We start from the raw sequence: 21,928 nt of genomic DNA, 5'->3' as shown, positions 1-21,928 counted from the left end.
CATGAGGCTGTTCATCACTCACAATTAACAAATCTATTAATTTTCATCGAAAATGTCACAGCATTGTGCAGCCTATGGCTGTAAAACACTGAGCTATAAATTCCAGATGAAATGAGATAATCTTTGAGAGGTGAGAATGTGCTGGTTTGTGTTTATTGCGGTAAACACTTCTGGTGTGATGTCTCCAGATCTTCAAGCAGAAGGAACTGGATGAAATATTCTGAATGATCAATCCACAATCTGACTTGATGCAGGCTGAAATTAAACCACACCATTTTTTTTTTTCCTCTGGCCCCCCTGACAAAGCCTGGTTTCTCACCTGAATAAAGACTTGTTTACATTGTCTTTTTGTCATGTGCATGTAGCCTAACTGATAGAAGTATTTGACACTTCAGGAACGCTGGGGCTGCATAATCCACATATTTATACATAAAAATTACTATAGTCTATAGCCTTAAATTAATTTAGCAGTATGTCTTATTGATTGATGCAATTAATACTAATATATATATTTTAAAAAATTGTCAGATTTGTGAGTACTTAATCTGTCAGGCACAGCAACTAATGTTGCTGGAAATATGGTGTTGTTAAAAAAGTTAGATATAGTATTATTAAAAAGGTTTTAATAATAATAATAATAATTTACACTTCAAAGGAAATTGTATACATCAAATATTCAAATGCCCATAAAATATACATATATATTGATGTGCTAAACAGACAGTCTCTACAACAAAATAATTCCCAAAATATTTTCACACCCCTGGGTCATCTTTAGTTTTCTCTGTGTTTGTGATTTGTGTTTCCACAGGCACTTGCACTTTCTTCATCTCACGTCCTTTGACCCAGGTGTAGGCACAGGATCCAACCAGCACCATCATATTGCTTGTCCACCAGAGCCCACTCTTATTGGACGCCCAGTAGACGACTGCCAACACAGTCTGTGCACAGGATTTGGCTGTGCCGGACACATTGTGCGTCAATGGACTGGTGAATTTGATCTGAAGTCCCGTCACGTATCCAATTGCAAAGCCGAAGATTCCACCTAACGTCATCATGCCCCAAAAATGTAAATCCGTTAGTCGACCAAACTCAAACAAGCTTTTGAATTCCCCGAAAATGACCATAAGGGGAATAAAAAGTACACTAGCATTGAGGTTGTTGTAGAAGGAGAGCTTCCAGATATTTCCATCCACCACTGGCAACACTTTCTTTGTGTAGATAGCATTGAGAGATACGCAAAGGCTGGCAACTACACCAAAAATGACGCCTGTCCAAGAAAGGGAACCTGCCACAGATTCTTGGTCCACACCCAGCCAGAATCCACCTGAAGGCAAAGAACAAAGCACAAACTGTCAGCATTCCTCTTTTATAGCAGACACCATTGTGTTGATGAACGGGATCCTCACAGTTGCTGGGAAAGTATAAAAAACAAAAACAAAGGCATTTTCCTGGTTTTACTTTTTAGTTTTAGGCCAGTGAAGAATAACATTTTGTTTATTCTAAGGGTATATTTATGACAACGATGTATTAAGAAAGGAAAGTTTTTTCCTTTGCTTTTTTCACGTACAGACAACAACATTGTCCAAACAATCCCCATTCACAAGGATCCGTGAAAAGAACATTAAAATGTTATGCATACCAGGCCAGTAGGCTAGTTGGCGATGTCACTTAAGAAACACTATGCACCTTTAGGGCCCTATCATACACCTGTCGCAATGCAGCGGCAGGCGCGACGCAAGTGTTTTTTGCTAGTTTCAGCCCGACACAGTTATCATTTTCACGTCCTGCGCCACGTTGTTTAAATAGCAAATGCATTTGCGCCCATCTGTGTGCCCATGGGCGTGCTTTCCCGTCTTTTTCCACTTGGGCTGTGCGCTTTAGACCATGTGCTTAGATCGTTAAAATCGGGCCCATAGACTGTACACGTAATACGCCTGCATGATGTTTTCACAAATTTGCTATTTTGTAGTTTCCACGGTGCCAATAATGGTATAGTTTTCAAAAGCCTGCACTTTGAAACCTGATTTCAAAAGCTTGCATTTCAGGTCACCAAAACGCTGTTGTTGTGTAAATGAACGGGAAAAAAGTTTCGTTTTTAGTTTAGTTGAAAATGGTGTCATGTAAACGGCCCATGAGTGCCTGATAAATCTTAAAAGCTCAAGCTCTTTTAAGTCGGGTGAAATCTGATTGACTGTCACTGTTTTTATTATTCTTCAGTTGAAAATACATAAAATACTGAGAGTGATAATGATACTGGTCCTCTGTTTCGATATTGTCATAGCTGTGGTATAGAGTAGACTCTCCTATTATCATAGCATTATAATGTTTATTAAAAGTTTATAGTTATAGACATAGTCCATACTAACGAACAACAATATTCTGTTTATGATTATGATCGTGCGCTGCCATTATGTCATCTGCCGCTTTAAATGCTCGAGCACTTTAAAAGTCGGGTGGATTCTGATTGGCTCTCCATGTTTTTATTTGACGTTATCCTTGTTGCACTTATTTTCTTGGAATCAAAATAAATATTTTTATTAGTGTGCATCTTTACTTGCCTCGCGATTCAATTAATTATAGATGTTTTAAAACTCACATTGTTAAATGTTTTAATGATTATTTGTATTTACTTTGAGGAAACATGTTTCCACTTGTGTGTTAATTTCTTTCTTTATTTTATAAGAGAGATGGGGAGGGTTGATACTCACCTAGAATGACTCCACAACACAGCACCGCGTACAAGGACGTTGATTGTTTTAGAACAGTGTAGGACAAAATAACATTAAATACGGTGGAAAGCGAGCGGCCAACCGTATAGAAAGCAACTCCCACATGTTTTAGGCACAGGTTGTTGAATGTGATCATGCTGATGAACACGATCGTCAACGGCAACATCTCTCTGGACACTCTCAAATCAAATTTTAAAGTCGGGAAATCCACGTATCCCGGACAAAAGTTTGCGAGAACGTTCATGAGCAAACATAGTCCAACGCTAACAACACACTGGAAAAATGTGATGAAGATAGGCGCATCTAGGTCCTTGTTGTCTAACAGGTCGTTGTTCAGGAATACCATGGCAATCGAAACGAACCAGTAAAGAGTCACGACCAACCCGATTTTTGTCGCTCTCAGAATAAAGGTCTCTTCTTTGTCCCCCGGACGAGTGTAGTCTGTGAAGGCCATTCTTAATATTCTGGATCGTTTGAGTTGGGACCTGTTCATGTTTCAGGAATAAAGGAAGAGGAACAATGTAAATGAACATTAGTTATTTCATAATAACAGCAACATTTCGCGTCGGCTCCCTGTGAATCTCTGAGCTGGACATGAGAAAAGCGACAGGCGATAACCAGAGTGGTCGACAACTTCCCTGTTCCGCGTTTCTTAAAGTGATACCCTCACCTAACAATAAGAAATAAAATAAAATTAAATTAAAAAACAAAACCGCACAACATAGACTCTCACAATAAAACAAATACTAGGGGAGCGTTTTCAGATGCTTAGCCATATATTTATTCTCTTACTTAAACAACAAAATAACATAACTTCGATGTTTGTTTGTAACGTTTAAAAATGTACAAATATGTTCGAATTTGATACTAGAGTCTTACCTTACTGGACGTCTGACTTGCTCCAAACCATTTGCACTGCACATTAGTAGCTACATCAGGAAGTGTTTTTAATTTTTAACTCCTCCTTTCCCTTAAGAGAATATACCGTAGTAGGCCTACGTTTTTGATTGTTATCAATAGAACACATTTTATCTGTCAACACAGACTTCAATCCCATCAAAAACGATGAGATGAAAAAAAAAACACAATTTAAAAGTGCTAAATCAGTCACAAAAAAAGCACATTTCTCGATCTTCACCAACAAAAACCAAACTAGACAATCTCCCAAGAAATAGTGTATAGTTTTTGTTATAATGATGGTTAAATGTATTATTTCCGTTTTTTGTACTTGATTTTGTTTTTGTTCTTTTTTTTGACCAAATTAATGATAACGGTATCGTTTTAATAACTTTATTTTAGAGCTTTAAGGCAGAAGTTATCATAATTCAAAATATTTTTTTGTCTATGATATAGGCTATCTGCTTATAGGTTATGAACAATAGTAGCTATAAACACATTTAGAAGCTACTTCCATAATCAAAACAAAAGTGTGTAGCTTCCCTAAAAACATTATTTAGCATTAATGTCATTTTCAGATTAAGTATATAGTGCAGTTATGTGCAACACCACTCGTGTTGTAAAAATATCTTAATCCATTATTTTGTTAATTGGTATATTTATTTGCCTGGAACATCTTATAGGGAATAGGAACATCAAAATAGATGAATCACTGGCTCTGGGAAGGTAGATTCAACTTGACAGTTATTACAGGGATTTCTGTGTAACGTTACAGGTGCAAATGTGGTAGGCCTATGTTTGATGAATGTTTGAATTAATGAGTGTTTGTTTGTGCGCGCGCGTGTGATTTGCATAATTTTATTGAAGTAATTTTTGTCATGGTGATTGAGTTTTTATTGAGAAGTCTCCGATGTAATCATTCTAATTTTAAATAGATGCCAAAAGACTTTTATTCTGAAATGTACAACGGGGCGGCGCCTGAGAGGGTGGTTGGTCATTTCCGGTCGCGAGCTTCGCTAGTGCATCTCGTTAGATATCAGTGCATTCTGACGTAATTATTTTTATATTTTGCTTATTTGAAAAAAATAAGACAACCGTTGTCTACCTTACCTCGAAATGGCAACAACAATTAGCACGCAACGGGGGCAGGTAAGAGTTCATTTGATTTAAATACAGTCTAATAGCAACATGTTAGCTTGCTCACGCTGCATAATAAACATTTTCCCCGATGAAAACAAACATTGAAAGTTGCGCAGTACAGAATTACCAATGTAACAATAGGCATGTGTAGATGTTACAAGAAGAAGACAGCTCAAGTGGCGTCTAAACATCACAATGTTTGACGCACAAAGTATCGAAAAGTACAAAATGTATACGTATACCAGTTCTTAATTTTGTGTTGCCGAAACGTCGAGTTCTTCATAACAAGTAGGTCGTTTGTGTCAACAAAGATGTGATGGTTATACGTCATCAAATATAATTATCATCCATGATGGATGATAGTTGTTACACGTAATTTTGTGCACGGTATTGTTGGCTACATCGGGCTCGTGATTTAGCAAGCAGTTTGTATGTAAAGGGAAGTTGACGCATGACGTAATAACGGACACTTCTAGTCAACCTCAGTTGTTTAGGGTTGGTGATATCAATATAATAAAATACAATCATAGTAAACCGATATAATAGAAGTGTATTTGGGTGAATGACGGATAAGGTTTTAAAATTTTAAGACTTTCTATACTTTTAGAGTGTTGTGTATGTAATGCAATGACATGTACACATTTCAAGAATGTAATTAACCATTTTTTTTGGTGAATCAGATCTTTTTCCTCATGAAAATGTCATTCCTGGGTAACGTTAACGTAATGCATTTTTTAATTACTTGCGTTACATTTCTACCATTGTTGGCATACAAATGTAAGTTACTGATATCCATAATTGGAGCTCAACAAACAACTAGAGCTCGGAAAACTACATTTTAATCACAATTAATATAATCAATTTGGGATTTCACATAGACACAGGCTCATTTTTGGCTGCTGATAACTCAAAATTCAGAACCCAAAAAAAAAGCTGGAAAATGTTTTCCAATAAATTAAATAAGACTTGTTTGATCATTAGCCTAACTCAACAAAAACAGAATTGTGTAATCTAACACACAAATATGGGTTAAATAAATGTCCTGTGTCATTGTTAGCCAGAATGACATACTGTTAGACGGAAGGACATTCTGCAATATGTTTCAGTATTACCATAAAAAACATCCTCAGTATAATCTTTCTTTCCAACGCTCAAACTTGAAACCAAGTAAGAGACACTGACAAGTTTTGAATGATTCAAAAATCTGTAAAGTTTACCGTAAATCTGTAAAATTATAATGCTTCATAAACAATGGCCAGTACAACACATTATACAGCTAAAACATTTAGGCTTATTGCAAATGAGTGTGAACCTATTTCGATTAATATTTCAAGTTTGCTTGTTACTGACTCATAGTCATCACTATAATACCTTGCTCTCTTTTTTCCAAGATACTCAGCCCTAGCTTCAGCATCTGCGTTTATCCTGGCTCTGAACCGTCTCTGCCTCTCTTTATTAGACAGAGGTGTCTGGAAGGACAGAAATGACCTTAAAACACCAGAGCTATACTAAAGCTTTTATAAAATGTTGATATATTAATAAATATGATTACATTTGTTAATGATTTGACCATTAACATTACAAAATTCAATTCAATGATAATGATCATGTGACTCATTTAATCATATGAAATCAAGATGAATGACAGCACAAATATGGCACAACCCCAGAACAATTATGTAAATAATGTTAATAATATAACTATGCCTAAAAGTTTACAAATGTTAATTAAAAACTAGATTGTTATGCATATGTCATTCAGGATAACGGATGACATGTCCTGATTAACAGAGGTTTTTTGTTATCCAAGAATGACATGTTGTTATCCAGGAATGACAAAACAAATATTTTTTCTTTATAATCAGGCACTAACTTAACCACCTATGGAAAACTACAACTTGCATTATGGTCCAAAATGGACATTGATGTCTGTTATCCATGAATGACATTAGAGAAATCACAATTTGGAGACAAAAGTCTTTCTGTCATAAAAATTTATAAGCTTAGTATTATCACTATACTTGTAGGTATCGTTGAAAACATCAATACAGTTATGACCAAGTAGATTTTAAATACATTTATTTTTATTTTTTTTACATTTTTGTTGTATTTTTGTATTCAGATTTTAAGCTGGGACAGTTACCCGGAATGACATTTTGGGACTTTTGAGTTCAATAGTTCCTTAAAGATTAATTATTTATAATGCATTCTCACATGAGTAATTAAAGAGAGGGAAGTTGAGTCACTTAATGAAGTGCATTTAAAAATGTATACATTTTTAATATTAGGAATATGCTTTGGACACCAGAATTGACACGCCATGTCAATGACCCATTTACAAAGAAAATTGTACCATGGTCAGCAGTACTTTGGTCATGGTTTTTGGAAATTAACTGGAAAAGAGCCTGGATAATAACAGATACTGTATAAGTAAAGTTTTAGAGAGGTATCCTTTAAAATGTCACATAAAATCTATCCTGTTAAACAGTTATTTGAAAGAATAAACATACATTTGAGTTAACAGCATAAGAAGTCATACAATTGACATCCTGACTCTCTCGGCTTTCTCGCCCCATATAATACACAGTGTGCCAGGAATTTGGGCATCTTATTTGACTCCAGTTTAAAGTTTGACAAACTATGGAAGTAAAATAATGGCAAATGTTTTTGAAACAAAAAAGCCTGTTGAATTGCACTACTTAAAAAAAGAAAAAAAAAGAAGCATTTTCACCTGGCTATACCCAGTGTTTAGATCTGTTATGGTATTTATGCAAATTAGCGCATACGTAATTAGATTATGCACCGTTTGTCCATGTTAACAAACAATTAAAAAAAATTTGTAATACATTTTTTGTTTGTCTTGATGTAAGTAATCAACTCAGTAATTTTCATGGTGATATCTAAAGGTTAAAAAATTTACCCTATTCACGTAAGTTAAAGTTTTTCCATCAACTTTAACTTAACAACTTAAATATTCATTTTTACCTCACATTATGCTATCGAATGACTTTAGAAGTCTTGGAATATAGCGCACGAAAACTTTATGGTGCTTTACAATGTTTTTTATGCCTTTAGTGGGGCTTAACAATAACACAATAGAATGCACAATATCGGACGTGGCGGGATGATTTTTGGTGTGGCGGCCCGCCATCACAGAATGAATGTAGCGGAAACACTGTGGTTATTTAAAATATAATGGATGAACACACGCCTCGACTCAAGTATTTAATAACACACTGTCAATTGTTGTAAAACTGTTTTATGGACACTGCCATGTTTGACACTGTTATGTTTGACACTGCTATGGTTAAAAAATTATTGTTAGATTTAATCAGGGAAAACAATATAGATAGACCCCCGGTAGATGAATCGATTGAAAAAATAATCGTTAGTTTCAGCCCTACTTTGAACTTGCGAACTATGCTTCCAGTGGTGTCTCTAGGAACATTTAGTGCCTTCACTATATTTTTGTGTCCTGTTCCTTGTTTGTGAAGGGTGATGATTATCTTCTCTTAACTTTGGACCATTCTTTTGACTTACGCAGTGTCCTAACCAGACGCGATAAGATAAGATTCCAGCGACAAATAATTTGCCTTTCCACACTAGACGTGACGTGACTGTGAGATGCGTAAAAAGCAATCAAAACCCACAGCCAATCGGAACAGCGTGTGGGCAGAGTCTCGCGGCAAGTGCACAGCACCAGAGAGTAATCTTGACGGCACTCGCAAGAAAATGGATAAGTAGGCTACATAATCAAATTGTTGTTCCAGCCACGACATCGCAGAAAAATAGAAACCGTTTCTAAAATAGAATTGTGTGTCATGGCTGGTTAGGACAAAAACTCTGATTAACATGGAAAAAATACCTTTTATCACGCGTCGTTAGGGTAGTTAGGACACGGTGTTAGCCATATTTCTAACACGCAGTCAAACATGACACTCAACAAACCTAGCCAGTTCAGATATTTCATGTGTTTTAGCTCAAGCAAACCTGGTGCAACTAATGAACTTCTTGATTTGTTGCATCAGGTGTGCTTGAGACAACACCTGTTTTGCAGATTTGTGCTATTGTGAGGGATTCTATTCAGGGGGTTGAATAATTTTGAGACTGCAGAAGTCCTTAAAAGTGACATTTTCATTTGAATTTGGGGGAAACCACTTGAAACATTTTTGTTGAGCTATTGCAGTTACTTTTGTTGGATTTGTTCATTGCAAACAGCTGAAAGTCTCAAATTTTGACAATAAACCAGATTTGGAATGTGGGTTGAATAATTTCGATTACAACTGTAATAAGACATCACCCACTGATAATGATGAACAGTACACTACAAACTTAAACTGGATGGAGTTTTCTTTGGGGACTTATTAGACCCATTCTATGTTAAAAGAAGCAACAAGGTATATTTTAATTTAAATCCCAAGCCAGGCAAGTATAAGGATCCCAAAATTCTAGCCAAGTTTAGACCAATCACATTATTAAACAACGATTGCAACAACTTTTGATTCAATTGAACACCTGCTTATTTTCCATTGTTTCCATGATTTGAGTTTGGGGATACATTTGGAAACAGTTTCTTTTTATGCAAAATTCAAACAGTTCAGTCTCTTTACCAGGAGGCACATCAACCCGATTTTCCATCAAACGTCGGGGTTAAACAGGGTTGCCCTATTTCTTCACTTCTCTTTATAATGTCTACTAAAATGCTTTGTCTTTATTAACCATTCAAATAGCTCCTTTAGAAGTACTTGGACAACCAGTAGTCACTGATTTGAGATGATCACATTAACGAATGACTAGTAATTACTGTTAAAACTGTAAATATTGCTTATGTACTTCTTCTGTGTTTAGGTCTACATTGGTGAGTTGCCTCAGGATTTTCTGAGGATCACCCCGACTCAACTACAACAGCAGGTACAGTTAGACGCCCAGGCAGCCCGACAGCTGCAGTACGGAGGATCTTTGGGAACAGCTGGTCGCCTCAGCATCACTGTAGTACAGGTACCTTTTTGTGTTATGTTAATATTAGACAGCAATAAAGTATTTTACAAAAGAAATTTAATTTTGGGAAACGTAGATGTAGAAATGTAGATACTTTGCTACATTGCAAAGCATAATACCTTATGTTTTTACGTTACTACATATCAGAAAACATGTCATTTTTCATTATTTTAAAGTTAATTTAATAGTACTTCTCATTTTCCCAGTTGACTAGCTATTTAATTCAGTTCAGTTCACATTTATTTGTATAGCTTTTCACAACACATATCGTTTCAGCTTTACAGAAAATGCATGTCTATTTTACAGTTTAAAGTCATCTGTTATCAGATGTGACTGTCCAAGTAATGTATTTTAGAAATCTCCATATACAAATCACGCAGTTAGCTAACAATGCATTCATTTATGGCAGAAATGATTTGCTCATTACAAGTTGTGAACATAATGATTACAATAATACAAATTATTATAGCATTGATGCATGTTGATTCAGAGTTTGCGTCATCTGAAGTTCTCAAAGGAGTTGGAGTCATCTCTTCACAGTTGTTTTTGTTTCTGAGGTAAATATATTTCCAAGAGGTCCCAGAGTGGCCTAAGCTGATCCCAAGCTAGCGTCTCTCAGTTGTGAAGTGTTTCTGATCTGTCGACTGATTATTTATTGAGCTGTTATTGACTGGAAAATGAATCAGCATCTAAGTTAAGGTGCCGTCACATTAGCGAATTCTTTCGTCCTTGTGTGAAATACCCGATTGCATGGATTCCTATTGAAATTTCAGAATTTTGCCTGCCAAAGTTCATTGGAAAACAGTAAATGTGACTGCACCTTTAGGATTTGGGTATGCAACTTTGCCTTTTTGGGCAGTGTCAATAATTTATGTATAATTCTAGTATAATTAAAAAAAAATATATAGAAAATATGTCTGTTTTACCACGTGTATTTTTGTTTTATGCTGCAGGTCTATCTCGTAAAAGTGACTAACCTGTTTAAAGGTATAATAATAATAGTATAGTAGTAATAATAACAAGTTATTTATATTGCTCACATTTTCTGTGGTTAAAACTCTGATTAGGCGCTTACATGAGCAATGCATTTCAGCCAGTTGCTTTGCTTAATACTGAATTTGTACATGAATGGCTCATTGCGACTTTTTTTGTGTTTGTGCATCTGTGACTTTAGGTGTCCAAAAAAATACAGAATATTTGAAAGGAAATTCAAAAGCCTATAAGTTATGATATTATCTTATATCAGATTCTTATTTCAACAGGCAAAGCTTGCAAAGAACTATGGTATGACACGCATGGACCCTTACTGCAGGATTCGACTTGGGTATGCTGTCTATGAGACTCCTACTGCGCACAATGGAGCAAAGAACCCTCGCTGGAACAAGGTCATCCAGTGCACTGTCCCACCTGGGGTGGATTCCTTCTATCTGGAAATCTTTGATGAGGTCAGACTGAAATAACTTTGTATTACATATAAAACCTTTTCATTTTTGTCTAGCATGCCATCATTTTGTCTTACCTCATTCTATCTACTTCATTCTTGTCTCTTTCTCATCTGAGCTATAAATAATGGAAAGCTCTCATCTATTTTTGTACATCGATTACTTCCTTGAAAGCCAACAATCTTAAAGGGGCATTCCACCCATTTGAACATTGTTTTTTATTTAAAGTGGGTCATATATGTAGTCGAAATGTAAAATAAATTTTGAATTTGGTGCCTTTGTGACCGAGGAAAGACAAAAAATAACTTCAGGACGCATTTGTATGAAAGACAACAACTCCCACAATGCACCACATTGCACAGCTCCGCAAGCCACTCCCACTAATCCAGAAAGCGCATATCTGCCTATAAGAGAAATCACTCTTCCGTCTACAAGGCTAGCTACCACCAGAGCTTGAAATTCATTTCACATTCACACAAAATGTCTAGTTAGTTGGCGAACTCATTACTCCTCGTTTGTATTCAGTCAGAACATATGCGGTGCGAAACTAGGGTTTCCGAGAGTAAAGTCCCACCCACTGATCTGTAATAGGTCTGTAGCGTGAGCGGGTCCCGCCCCCTGGGAAAGATGAGGAACTAGTGCTTGTAGTCTCAACAGAAATCCCCCCCTCTTACACTTCCTCCTACAATGATGCAAAATGACGATTTTTGCGTCATTGTAGGAGGAAGTGTAAAAGGTAAATAACGGATTTCTCCCGTCTCAGGGGAAAATGAGAGAGTGTTGCACGACCATTCAATAGTATGACTGGGTGTCTAACAATGCAAAGCTTAATGCAAATGGGTGGAGTGTCCCTTTAATAGTGTTATAAATTTTTTTTTGTATATATATATATATATATATTTTTTTTTATATATATATATATATATTTTTTTTAATATATATATATATATATATATAATATATAATATATATATATATATTATTTTTTTTTTTTTTTTTGTTAACGAAAACTATGACAAAATGTTTGTTTTTTACACGGCACCGCCATCATTAAACAATAACTGTGACTAAAGCAACATTCAGTATTGTTGACAAGAATTGATTAATATGTAGGTTTAATAAAATTTTTACTAAAATCTATCTTTATTTCTAACAAAAAAGAAGACAAAATAATTTAGACTTTTACAATATTACAATACAAATATCCTGTTGGAGCAGCAATTTACTTTCCTTTGTTTCCTATCAGCACAGTGGGTTTGCCTTTCAAGTAGTTCAAAATAGTGAACATTTGAAAATAGAAAAAAAAAATTTACGCATTTTTTCATTCTTCAATGTCTTAACCATTTTTTTTTTCTTAGGCAAGTTTTAGGTGACTAAGTTCAATTAGGATGTATAAGTAGCTTTTATAAATGTAATGTTTAGAATAAAACATTACTGCTGTGCATCTTTGACACTGACATATTTTAAGATAAGTCAGTACAAGTTGCTTTTAGTCTGGGATTAAGCTTATGCCTATGGAATGACTTTTGTGTTTTTTATTTTATTTATTCAGTCAAACATAATGTGTTTGAGAGTACAAATAATTTTGTAATTGAAAAAAAAAAGATCATCTTAATGCTGTTCTTAATTACAAAAATAAAGTAATTGAGATCAAAGCTCTTTGCAGTGCAAGTAAATGTTTGTTTTTCTTTGTACAGTTTTCATTACGCACGCACATACTTGCTCTCTGTTCTGCTGTCATTGTTTGCGACTAAAATTTTTTTTTATAATAATAATTCGTTACATTTATATAGCGCTTTTCTGGGTACTCAAAGCGCTTTTACATGGAATGGGGAATCTCCTAAACCACCACCAATGTGCAGCATCCACCTGGATGATGCGACGGCAGCCATATTGCGCCAGAACGCCCACCACACACCAGCTTACAGGTGGAGAGGAGACAGAGTGATGAAGCCAATCAGTATATGGGGATGATTAGGAGGCCATGATGGACAGAGGCCAAGGGGCAAATTTGGCCAGGCTGCTTGCGGCCAAATTGTTGCGCCAAGCGAGAGTGACCAATAGAAACAGGCCTGTCATAGTGGCGCTTAGATACCGCCTCCTGAACTGCAGCTTCACTTGAATTCGAAACTTTTCAACTCGCAAATAAATGTTTTAGTATGACAGCAGAACAGAGAGCAATTTAAGCCTTGTCTGTGAAACTGGGCATAAAAGTCTGGGTGATTTAGTCTAGTTGTAGTCATTGAAAACTGCACTTTGATGAATTACAATCACAAATTATTTTAATATTTTAATTTAATTTAAATTATAAATCATGATTGTTGTTATTTCAGATTAATTTTTTTCTTCAGAATAATGCTCTCAACTATGGACTTGTATCAGAGAAATAGGCAGCTGTTTATGCTACTGGAACCAGAACCTTTTCCACAGCAATAAGTGAAAAAGGTTAAAAAGGTCCTTAAAGTCTTATATTCAGTTAAATCAAATTTAAGGACATAAGTCTTATATAGTATAAGAAAAGTTTTCATTATAGTTTCAAGTATCTTAAGTAAATCATAAAATGTATATTCCTTTAAAAAAATTGATAAATATATTATAATATTTATTTATTTATTAATATAAACATAATCATTTGTAATTTTGACTTATCCCTTTTCTTAAAAAATGGGTTAAAGGCTAAAATGTAAGGTTTATTATTTTATAAAACACTTACCCTGCGTCCCAATGTGCATACTATCCACCCTATCTGCCCTAAATAGTATTGACAATTACTAATGTCACATACTATTTAGGATGGATAGTATGCACATTGGGACGCAGGCTTAGTTTTTTGTCAAAAATCTATATTTGAATGGTAAAGTTGTTCAAATTGGGGGGTTTATGGGTTATATTATGGTTTAGTGCCGTCCTTCGGATGAGATGTTAAATCGAGGTGGTCATTACAAATTCCAGGATGTCCTTCGGAAAAGAGTAGGGGTGTAACCCCGGCATCCTGGCCAAATTTGCCCCTTGGCCTCTGTCCATCATGGCCTCCTAATCATCCCCATATACTGATTGGCTTCATCACTCTGTCTCCTCCACCAATAAGCTGGTGTGTGGTGGGCGTTCTGGTGCAATATGGCTGCCATTCCATGTAAAGTGCTTTGAGTACTCAGAAAAGCGCTATATAAATGTAACAAATTCTTAATATTATTATTATTATTATTATAGTGTAAAATAGACACTGAAAAACCCCACTCATATGGTATTACTTTTATTTGTGCATATCTTAAAAAAGGTCTTAAAGCCTTTAATTTGTTTTTGTTTTGAATCCTGCCGATACCCTGCTTTAGAAAGCCGTTTGTCTGCTGTCTATTACATCACTCACAAATATCACAAATGTCAACAGACAAACAACTTTTTTTTTTTAAATCATGAAATTTTAAATTCTGAAAACCTAAATGTAATGGTAACTATTCTGGCAGTAACCTCTCCTAACTGATGGTTGTTGTGTGTTGGTGGACAGAGGGCATTTTCCATGGATGATCGCATCGCATGGACACACGTGACTATCCCAGAGGGCCTGCGCGAGGGCACCGTAGTGGATGAGTGGTACAGTTTGAGCGGAAGACAGGGTGATGACAAAGAGGGCATGATTAATCTTGTCATGTCTTTTGCAGTAAGTCCTAAGAAATACTTCTGTGCTTGAACTGAAAATTCTGGCATGTCTTGACCAGGTGTTATTGCAAACAAAAGATAAAAGCAGTTGCTTAATGTTGACGTTAAGTTGTAAACCAATTTGATTGTGATTGGTATATGTTCTCTTTGCTGCAATTGTGTCATTTTGCATTTTTGCTCAAATTACTTGTAACCTATACAAATTTCCTGGTCAGGACATGCTCTAAAATTCACACACGTGCTATAAATTGGGAAAAATTGTAAGAACAGTAGCTCTCTCAAGGAAAGAGCTTGTCAACTTTTGGTGAATCATTTTTTTTCTTTTCTTTGATCAAGTCAATACCAGCGGGAATGATGATGCAGCCGCAACCTGTGGTTCTGATGCCTACAGTTTATCAGCAAGGTGTTGGATATGTGCCCATAGCAGGTTTGTTTAACAATCTATCATCATAACTAGGGATGCACCAAGCGATCAGGAAATATTCATTTTAAAACTGTAATCGAACATTGGCCGATTGTGCTTAAATTCAGGGTCTATATGATAGAGCTTCATGATTAATTGTTAAAAGATCACAATCTCGATTTCAACACCCATGTGATCTTATTCCTGAATGACAATGATTCGGCTATGTCTATTAGACCTTGACAAGAACGATCACACTGGAACATTCAAATGCTCGTCACCGCTGAGCCAGAGGAGAGCGGTTGTCATGTTTAGGTATGAAACAACTTCACAAAAGTTTATAGTTCGGTTATAAACACTGATGTCTACGGTAGTAACTAAAATAGAGCAAATCACCTTTTGAAAGTAACTTGGCGCATCAAATAACGATTATATCGATTACATTGTTACACCACTAGGTGGCGACAAGTGACTGTTAAAAATGTATTTGTCATTGAATCATTCATTAAAGAGATTTGTTTAAAAACGATTCATCCAGTAATGATACCAGTATAAAAGAATGAGTCATTCCTTCTAACCGATATGTGAAAAAAAACAAAAAAAAACGAATTAATTCAAATTATTAAACATATTTGAATAGACTGTAGCAAGTTTTATTTTGGTTAGATGTCTATTCAGAATTGTGGGAGAATCGTGATCTCTATTTCCAATGGCACAATTCCCGGGGGGACAGGGAGACATGTCCCACCCCCACACTTTTTGAAAGTTCCCCCCTTTACTTAATTCTATACTTTTGCCTTTTGCTTTTGTCGACACAAAGTTAAAGGAACACTCCGGAAAAACAGTTAACAGTTTTTTCATATTAAACTATCCAAGCACTATCCAAGAAACTAGAGCAGCAGCCACTAGCCTTGTATGTGCACTGTGGCCTTCATTGTGTGAGTCTGGTTTCCCCCCTGCTTGCAAGTCATCAACTCTGACATGTGATGCATTGGATTGGGTCCACAGTCTTGGCTGTCTGTACAATCCTTCTGGAAAGTACAGACATGCATTTAAAGAAATAGCAGCCACACTGGGAAATGTCCACAGCTTACAAACCCTGTGTCCCACTAGGTGGGTTAAGAGGACTCTTGCAATTATGTCTGTACCACCACAGTATGATCATGTTACTCTGCTTAGAACAGATGGCAGAAAATGACTCCCAATCTACCACAGGAGCAACTGCCAGGGGATTGTTGGATAGATTTGAGAGAGGCACCACAGTCCTAGGGCTCTTGATGGCTTCAGAGGTTATTCAGGACATGGAATGCCTCAACTGCACCTTGAGAATCTGAATAAAAAACTGCAAGACCATCTATAAACATTAGACATGGCATCTAAACCTAATGTTCAGCCCTATACATTGCCCAACTTACGCAGACCTCCAAAACACCTTTCAGGTAACACTGCACCTTACATGCCAGCAACAGCTGAGGAGTATTACAAGGTGCATTTCTACAGGATGTTGGACACCGCTGGCCAGCAGTTAAGTGAGATGTTTAGACAGAGTGGCTTACATACTCTCGCTCAACTGAAGAGCATGCTTTTATCCAGAGAGGTGGATTCTTCAGTCATTGCTTCATATGCTGAGCTGAATCCTGCAACACTTCAAACACAGACCAACATTTTTAAACTGCAAATACGAAACTCTAAAGGAAGCTGCAGCAGTACTTGGAGATCAGAAAACCTGGCTCAGAAGTACCATGTCACAGTGTCGACTCAACAGTGTGGCAGTTTGTCACATACATAAAGACAAACTTGACCTACTTGACAAAGAGAAGATCTGCCAACAGTTTGTGTGTGTCTTTTTGAACATAGAAACATGATATTTGGCTTTTCTTTAGGTCAGGAAGAGGGAGGCATCAAAAAAAGTATGGCTTTCACTTTAGTCTATAACAGAGGTCTTCAGTCCTGCTCCCGGAGGGCCACTGTCCTGCAAAGTTTAGTTCCAACCCTAATCAAACACACCTGAATCAGCTCATCAAGCACTTCAGAATCGCTTGAGTACTCAAAGGCAGGTGTGCTGAAGCAGGTTGGAGCTAAACTCTGCAGGACAGTGGCCCTCCAGGAGCAGGATTGAAGGTTCATCCACTTAGTGCTGTCTTCTGACTCATTTTTTATAGTTTCATACACAGAAACATGCTTGTACTTGATCTAATGCTTTGAGTAACTGTTACATAATATAGTGTTGTACACACACTCATAAAGTTTGTGTATTTCTTTTACACCTATTGTTATATAGTCCACATATTGACAACTTTGAAACATTTACACAATTCTCAACAAAACTTCTGGATGTGTATATTTAGCTAACTTAAGATATGCAAATTAATTCTTGAAACAAATTAAATAAATTCGGTTACACTTTATTTTAAGGTGTCATTGTTACAGTGTAATTATATATTTAAGTACTGAGTAATGATAAGCAACTACATGTACTTACTATAGGGTTAGGGTAGGATTAGGGTTTGGTTGGGGGTTAGTTGCATGCAATTATGCATAATTTACTGTTACTACTGTGGTAAGTACATGTAACACTGACACTGTAAAATAAAGTGTTACCATAAATTCTGTATATGATTTCCTGAAAAATTATGTTCTTTTTGTCTTAAGTTTGATAATCCATTGCATATTAAAATCGCATGTTGAAACTTAAATGAAAATTGAAATTGAAAAGGCATTTTCTACATACCATTACTGCATATAACTATCCCCCCTGTATCATCTTACTGTATCATATGGTACGTAAATCATAAATGTGCAAAAGTCTCAGTCAAAATGTATCAAAACTTTGCTGAGGAACCTGTTGTACACAATCTTCTACATGCCTTCTGTCGCCTGCTTGTGTTTATACTTGTTTATCGGGTAAAAAAAATATATATATATTTAAGTAAATGTAAGAATAACTTACATTGTTAGTAAAATTTCAAGATAAATCTTAGAATGTGAGTATCAAATACGATCCATCAGTCTTTTGGGGAATATTTGTTTGTTCATCTCTCAATCATCATTGTATTGCATTACATAATATGTTTTGAAACTACAGAGGTTTGATCATAACACTAAGCATTTTAATATCATCTTACTAAGACATATTATTGGCAGATATCGAGTGACAACTGATATTTATTTGCATTTTGAGTCTGCTATACTGCTGTGTTTTTTCCTCCTCGAGTTCGAGATCCATATTCTCACTACACCATACTATCTGAACCATAAAAGCCTGATGTTTCAAATATGATGCAAAACATAAAGCATGTCATTTTTTTCTATTATTTCATATGTCAGGGTTATAGTGATAAAGCAAGCCTATTCTGTTTTAAATAGTAAGACTCCCTTTATATATATATAAAAAAATAAATTAAAAAAAATCCCCAAAATTGTTTCCTGTGTACATTTAAATACTTTCAATTATAAAAAATAAAACCAAAAAAAATGATCTTTTGTCCAAATTTGCACCTAGGTGTCCCTGGTCTGTACAACCAAGGTGTGGTACCAATGGGAATGCCAGCTGTGCCTCCTGTTGCACCACAGAGCACCCCTTGCAGTGAAGAAGACCTTAAAGCCCTTCAGGATATGTTTCCCAACCTGGACAAGGAAGTGATTCGCACTGTTTTGGAGGCCCAACAGGGCAACAAGGATGCTGCCATAAACTCCTTGCTACAGATGGCAGAGGAGCTTTAACTGGAGAACTGCCACTCAGAGCTTAAATATTCAACTGTACCATCAATGTAAAACTTTATACCAAAAATACCTTGTAAAAATGCACACTGAAGTCTATCAACCCTTAATAGTAGCAAGTAAATCTAACAACTTGTAATTGTTTTTGCTAAATCAGCATTCAGAATGAATGTTTCTGGAATGTTATAGAGAATGTAGGATAATTTTGCAAAAGAGTATCTTGTTGTATGTCCACTGAGGGCAGTATACCATATCTGTATTGTAGTGATCCCATGTCTTAAAGATGTTTGATATTATGCTTTTATCTGTATGAATTTAGTTACATAAATGTACATGCATATAATTTATTTTGAAGATTATTAAAGAGTTATCAGAGTATGTCATTTTGATGGGTCTTTTGTATGTGCACAAACCACTTTATGACAATTACCAGAACAGGTCACTGAGAGCATCTGTTATGCTAAGTGTAAAATGCCAAATATCGTCACAGTATATAAGAAGTACGTTGCCTGTCATTGCACTGCACACAAAACATTTGCAAGACCTTTCAAATTATGATAGTGTTTTTGTGGGCACAAAAGGATAAACATTGCATACTATAAATTGTGTATACTATATATATTAAAAATGTTGGATCTGTGTCAAATTGCTGTTCTTTTATTGTAAGTTGCTTTGAATAAAAGCATCTACAAAATGTAAATTAAAAGGCTATACTTGCCATACCACTCTAACTTAACATGGATTTAACTTCTAATTTAAATATATAAGATCATGAGCAACGGTCATTGGTTGCCCACAATGATAATAATTTTGCATCTAAAATCAATACAATGCGAATCCATAATCTTTCCACCATGCCATTCGCAGATTTATTTCTATATGCAGAATTTTGAGACCACTGTAATTTTCCAGAGAAATGAAAATGTGCAAGAAATCTTCAATTTGCATTATAGTTTATTAAGAGCTACTAGACAAGAAACAAAAGAGCTGTCATTCTCATGACACCATAGAGTTAATCACAAACATTTAAAATGTACAGATTCATGCCATGAGATACATTTGAAATGGCTCTACTGTATGTTGTTAAAAAAAGCAGGTTCACAATCTCCTCCGACGTCTCTTTAAGGAAGTAGATTGGCCAGGGCAATCGCTGGCCTTGCAGCCACAAGAATCGATGTGAATGTATGAGTGGTTGATGTTTGACCCATCTGGGCAAGTCAGAGTCACTTCCTTTTTGGTGGTTGTCATTTCTTGACAGCACGAGCATGAATGCACAAGAGAGTTCGCTTCTACAGAATATCTGTTTTAACATACAATGAAGAGACGGTTCTGTTGTTAATTACCAGCACAGACAGTATAATTTTGTCTCCATAGTATGGAAGCTTGTTACTGCCATGGATTAAAAAAAAAAGAAAATATAATTGCGACTTTTTATCTTACAATTCAGACTTTTTTTGCAATTCCGAGTTTGTCTTAATTCTCAGAATTGCGATATATAAAATCACAAAAATGTCAAATGTCAGATATGAACACAACAGCAAGAAAAGAAAAGTCCGAATTGTGAAACAAAAAGTCACAATTACCTTTTTAAAAATTTTTATTCTGTGGCAGAATCAAGCTTCCATACTATGTGGAGCAGTGGCATGGCACAAAAAGTACATATATTTAGTAATTAAGGATTCTGATTTTGATACTCACATTGATGAGGTACCACACAAGCCTGCACAAGACGTTATATCCACAGGTGTGCTGCTTATACAGCCATTGCTGACCAAGAAGGTGCTGTTCTTCTGGACATTACATTTGCTCTCCAGTATACCTAATAGAAATGAGAAACACATTAGGTAAGTGTTACAAAATATACTTCTACATCTTGTATGTCCAGGAAAAATGTAAAAAGTACTATTTTCTTCCCTCTCAAAATATTATTTTGCTCCCCAAAACAATATGGGCATCAGATGTATATGAGTGGCATTAACTGTCAATTTTATAAATCACAAATCATGATTCAAATGGTACATAAATGTTTCTAAAAGTGAGAATTGATTCTCATATGCAATTGTTGAATAATTCTTTTTATATAATTATTTTCCATAATAAATTGTCTCAGCTGAGACTCACATGTTTTACAGCAGCCATCTGCGTCTATTGTCTCTGTTCCCTGTAGAAAATGAAAAAGCATTGACCATTACAAAGACTTAATTTTAACATATAAATACCAATAGTTCAATCAAAATAGTGTCCTGTGAAAGCCACTTACAGGGATACAATCTTCAGCATTAAAGGCAGGACAAGCAGTGTTAATCTCAACTGCCGATGATTTACCGTCGATTCGTTCACACTTGTATTTCACACATTTGTCATTGGTTGGTTGCCATGTCTGGTCAACCTGTTAGTGAAGAAATATATAGATTATAGACATATTAAAAAGTTTCTTCATGCAGAAATGAATGACCTTTAGTTTGATGTAATAAGATGTCTTTTACAATACAGTTGTTAAAATGCTAGAAAGAATGTAAGAACTTACTGAAATCGTAACTGTCATGTTGTCATGCATAACCACACAATCAGTGCTAACACACTCTCCACAGCACTGACCAGGAATAAATTGGTACTCCTGATTCTATAGGAAAAGAGGAGAAATTGATACCTAACTGGGCATTGTGTTCTTTTAAAGCTGTCTTTGTTTATTATTCACATGTATAACCCAACTGAGCTAGTCTTCATTACAGGAATAAATAGACCTCTATACCTCTGGACAGTTATAGTTGCAATCAGCTATCACACACTCTGGAGAAAGAAGTTTTGTTTCAGGGTCTACATTCCAACCACAGTAACAAAGTGTACAGGGATCATCATTTGGAATAGGTGAGCCAGGCTAGAGAGAAAAATAATGAGAGGGAATAAATGAGCACGTAAGTTGTTTAGATATTTTATAT

At 35.6% G+C, this 21,928-nt stretch overlaps 2 protein-coding genes across 3 annotated transcripts; one reads left to right on the top strand and one right to left on the bottom strand.

The window, feature by feature from the left end:
* Window positions 1–614: 614 nt before the first annotated feature.
* slc35c1 (solute carrier family 35 member C1) lies at window positions 615–5,191 on the bottom strand. Of its 2 annotated transcripts, none has more exons than XM_084404904.1 (3): window positions 5,012–5,191; window positions 2,712–3,217; window positions 615–1,327 (listed from the first exon to the last, which is right to left on the bottom strand). In XM_084404904.1, the coding sequence occupies exons 1-3, from the start codon at window positions 5,098–5,100 to the stop codon at window positions 756–758; spliced, it is 1,167 nt and encodes a 388-aa protein (XP_084261030.1). In that variant the 5' UTR covers window positions 5,101–5,191; the 3' UTR covers window positions 615–755. The 2 variants fall into 2 exon arrangements, with proteins under 2 accessions (XP_084261030.1, XP_084261031.1); XM_084404905.1 differs by lacking the exon at window positions 5,012–5,191 and adding an exon at window positions 3,612–3,792.
* tollip (toll interacting protein) lies at window positions 4,611–19,367 on the top strand. Its single transcript, XM_084404906.1, has 6 exons — window positions 4,611–4,778; window positions 9,618–9,767; window positions 11,030–11,212; window positions 14,715–14,867; window positions 15,203–15,293; window positions 18,772–19,367. The coding sequence occupies exons 1-6, from the start codon at window positions 4,746–4,748 to the stop codon at window positions 18,990–18,992; spliced, it is 831 nt and encodes a 276-aa protein (XP_084261032.1). The 5' UTR covers window positions 4,611–4,745; the 3' UTR covers window positions 18,993–19,367.
* The last annotated feature ends 2,561 nt before the right edge of the window (window positions 19,368–21,928 follow it).

This window comes from Rutilus rutilus (genome assembly GCF_951802725.1).
Source record: "Rutilus rutilus genome assembly, chromosome: 3".
Classification (NCBI taxonomy): domain Eukaryota; kingdom Metazoa; phylum Chordata; class Actinopteri; order Cypriniformes; family Leuciscidae; genus Rutilus; species Rutilus rutilus.
The sequence above is the reverse complement of the archived record's forward strand: the minus strand, read 5'-3'. Positions and strand labels throughout refer to the sequence as shown.

Bases quoted from the DNA above. Each gene is read 5' to 3' on its own strand.
- slc35c1 (XM_084404904.1), bottom strand. From the start codon at position 5,100: ATGACGTATAACCATCACATCTTTGTTGACACAAACGACCTACTTGTT. The intron at 3,218-5,011 runs GTATACGTATAC...AAACATGAACAG, and splicing joins CAACACAAAATTAAGAACTG to GTCCCAACTCAAACGATCCA. The intron at 1,328-2,711 runs GTGAGTATCAAC...CTTTGCCTTCAG, and splicing joins GTGTTGTGGAGTCATTCTAG to GTGGATTCTGGCTGGGTGTG.
- tollip (XM_084404906.1), top strand. From the start codon at position 4,746: ATGGCAACAACAATTAGCACGCAACGGGGGCAG. The intron at 4,779-9,617 runs GTAAGAGTTCAT...TTCTGTGTTTAG, and splicing joins TTAGCACGCAACGGGGGCAG to GTCTACATTGGTGAGTTGCC. The intron at 15,294-18,771 runs GTTTGTTTAACA...ATTTGCACCTAG, and splicing joins TGGATATGTGCCCATAGCAG to GTGTCCCTGGTCTGTACAAC.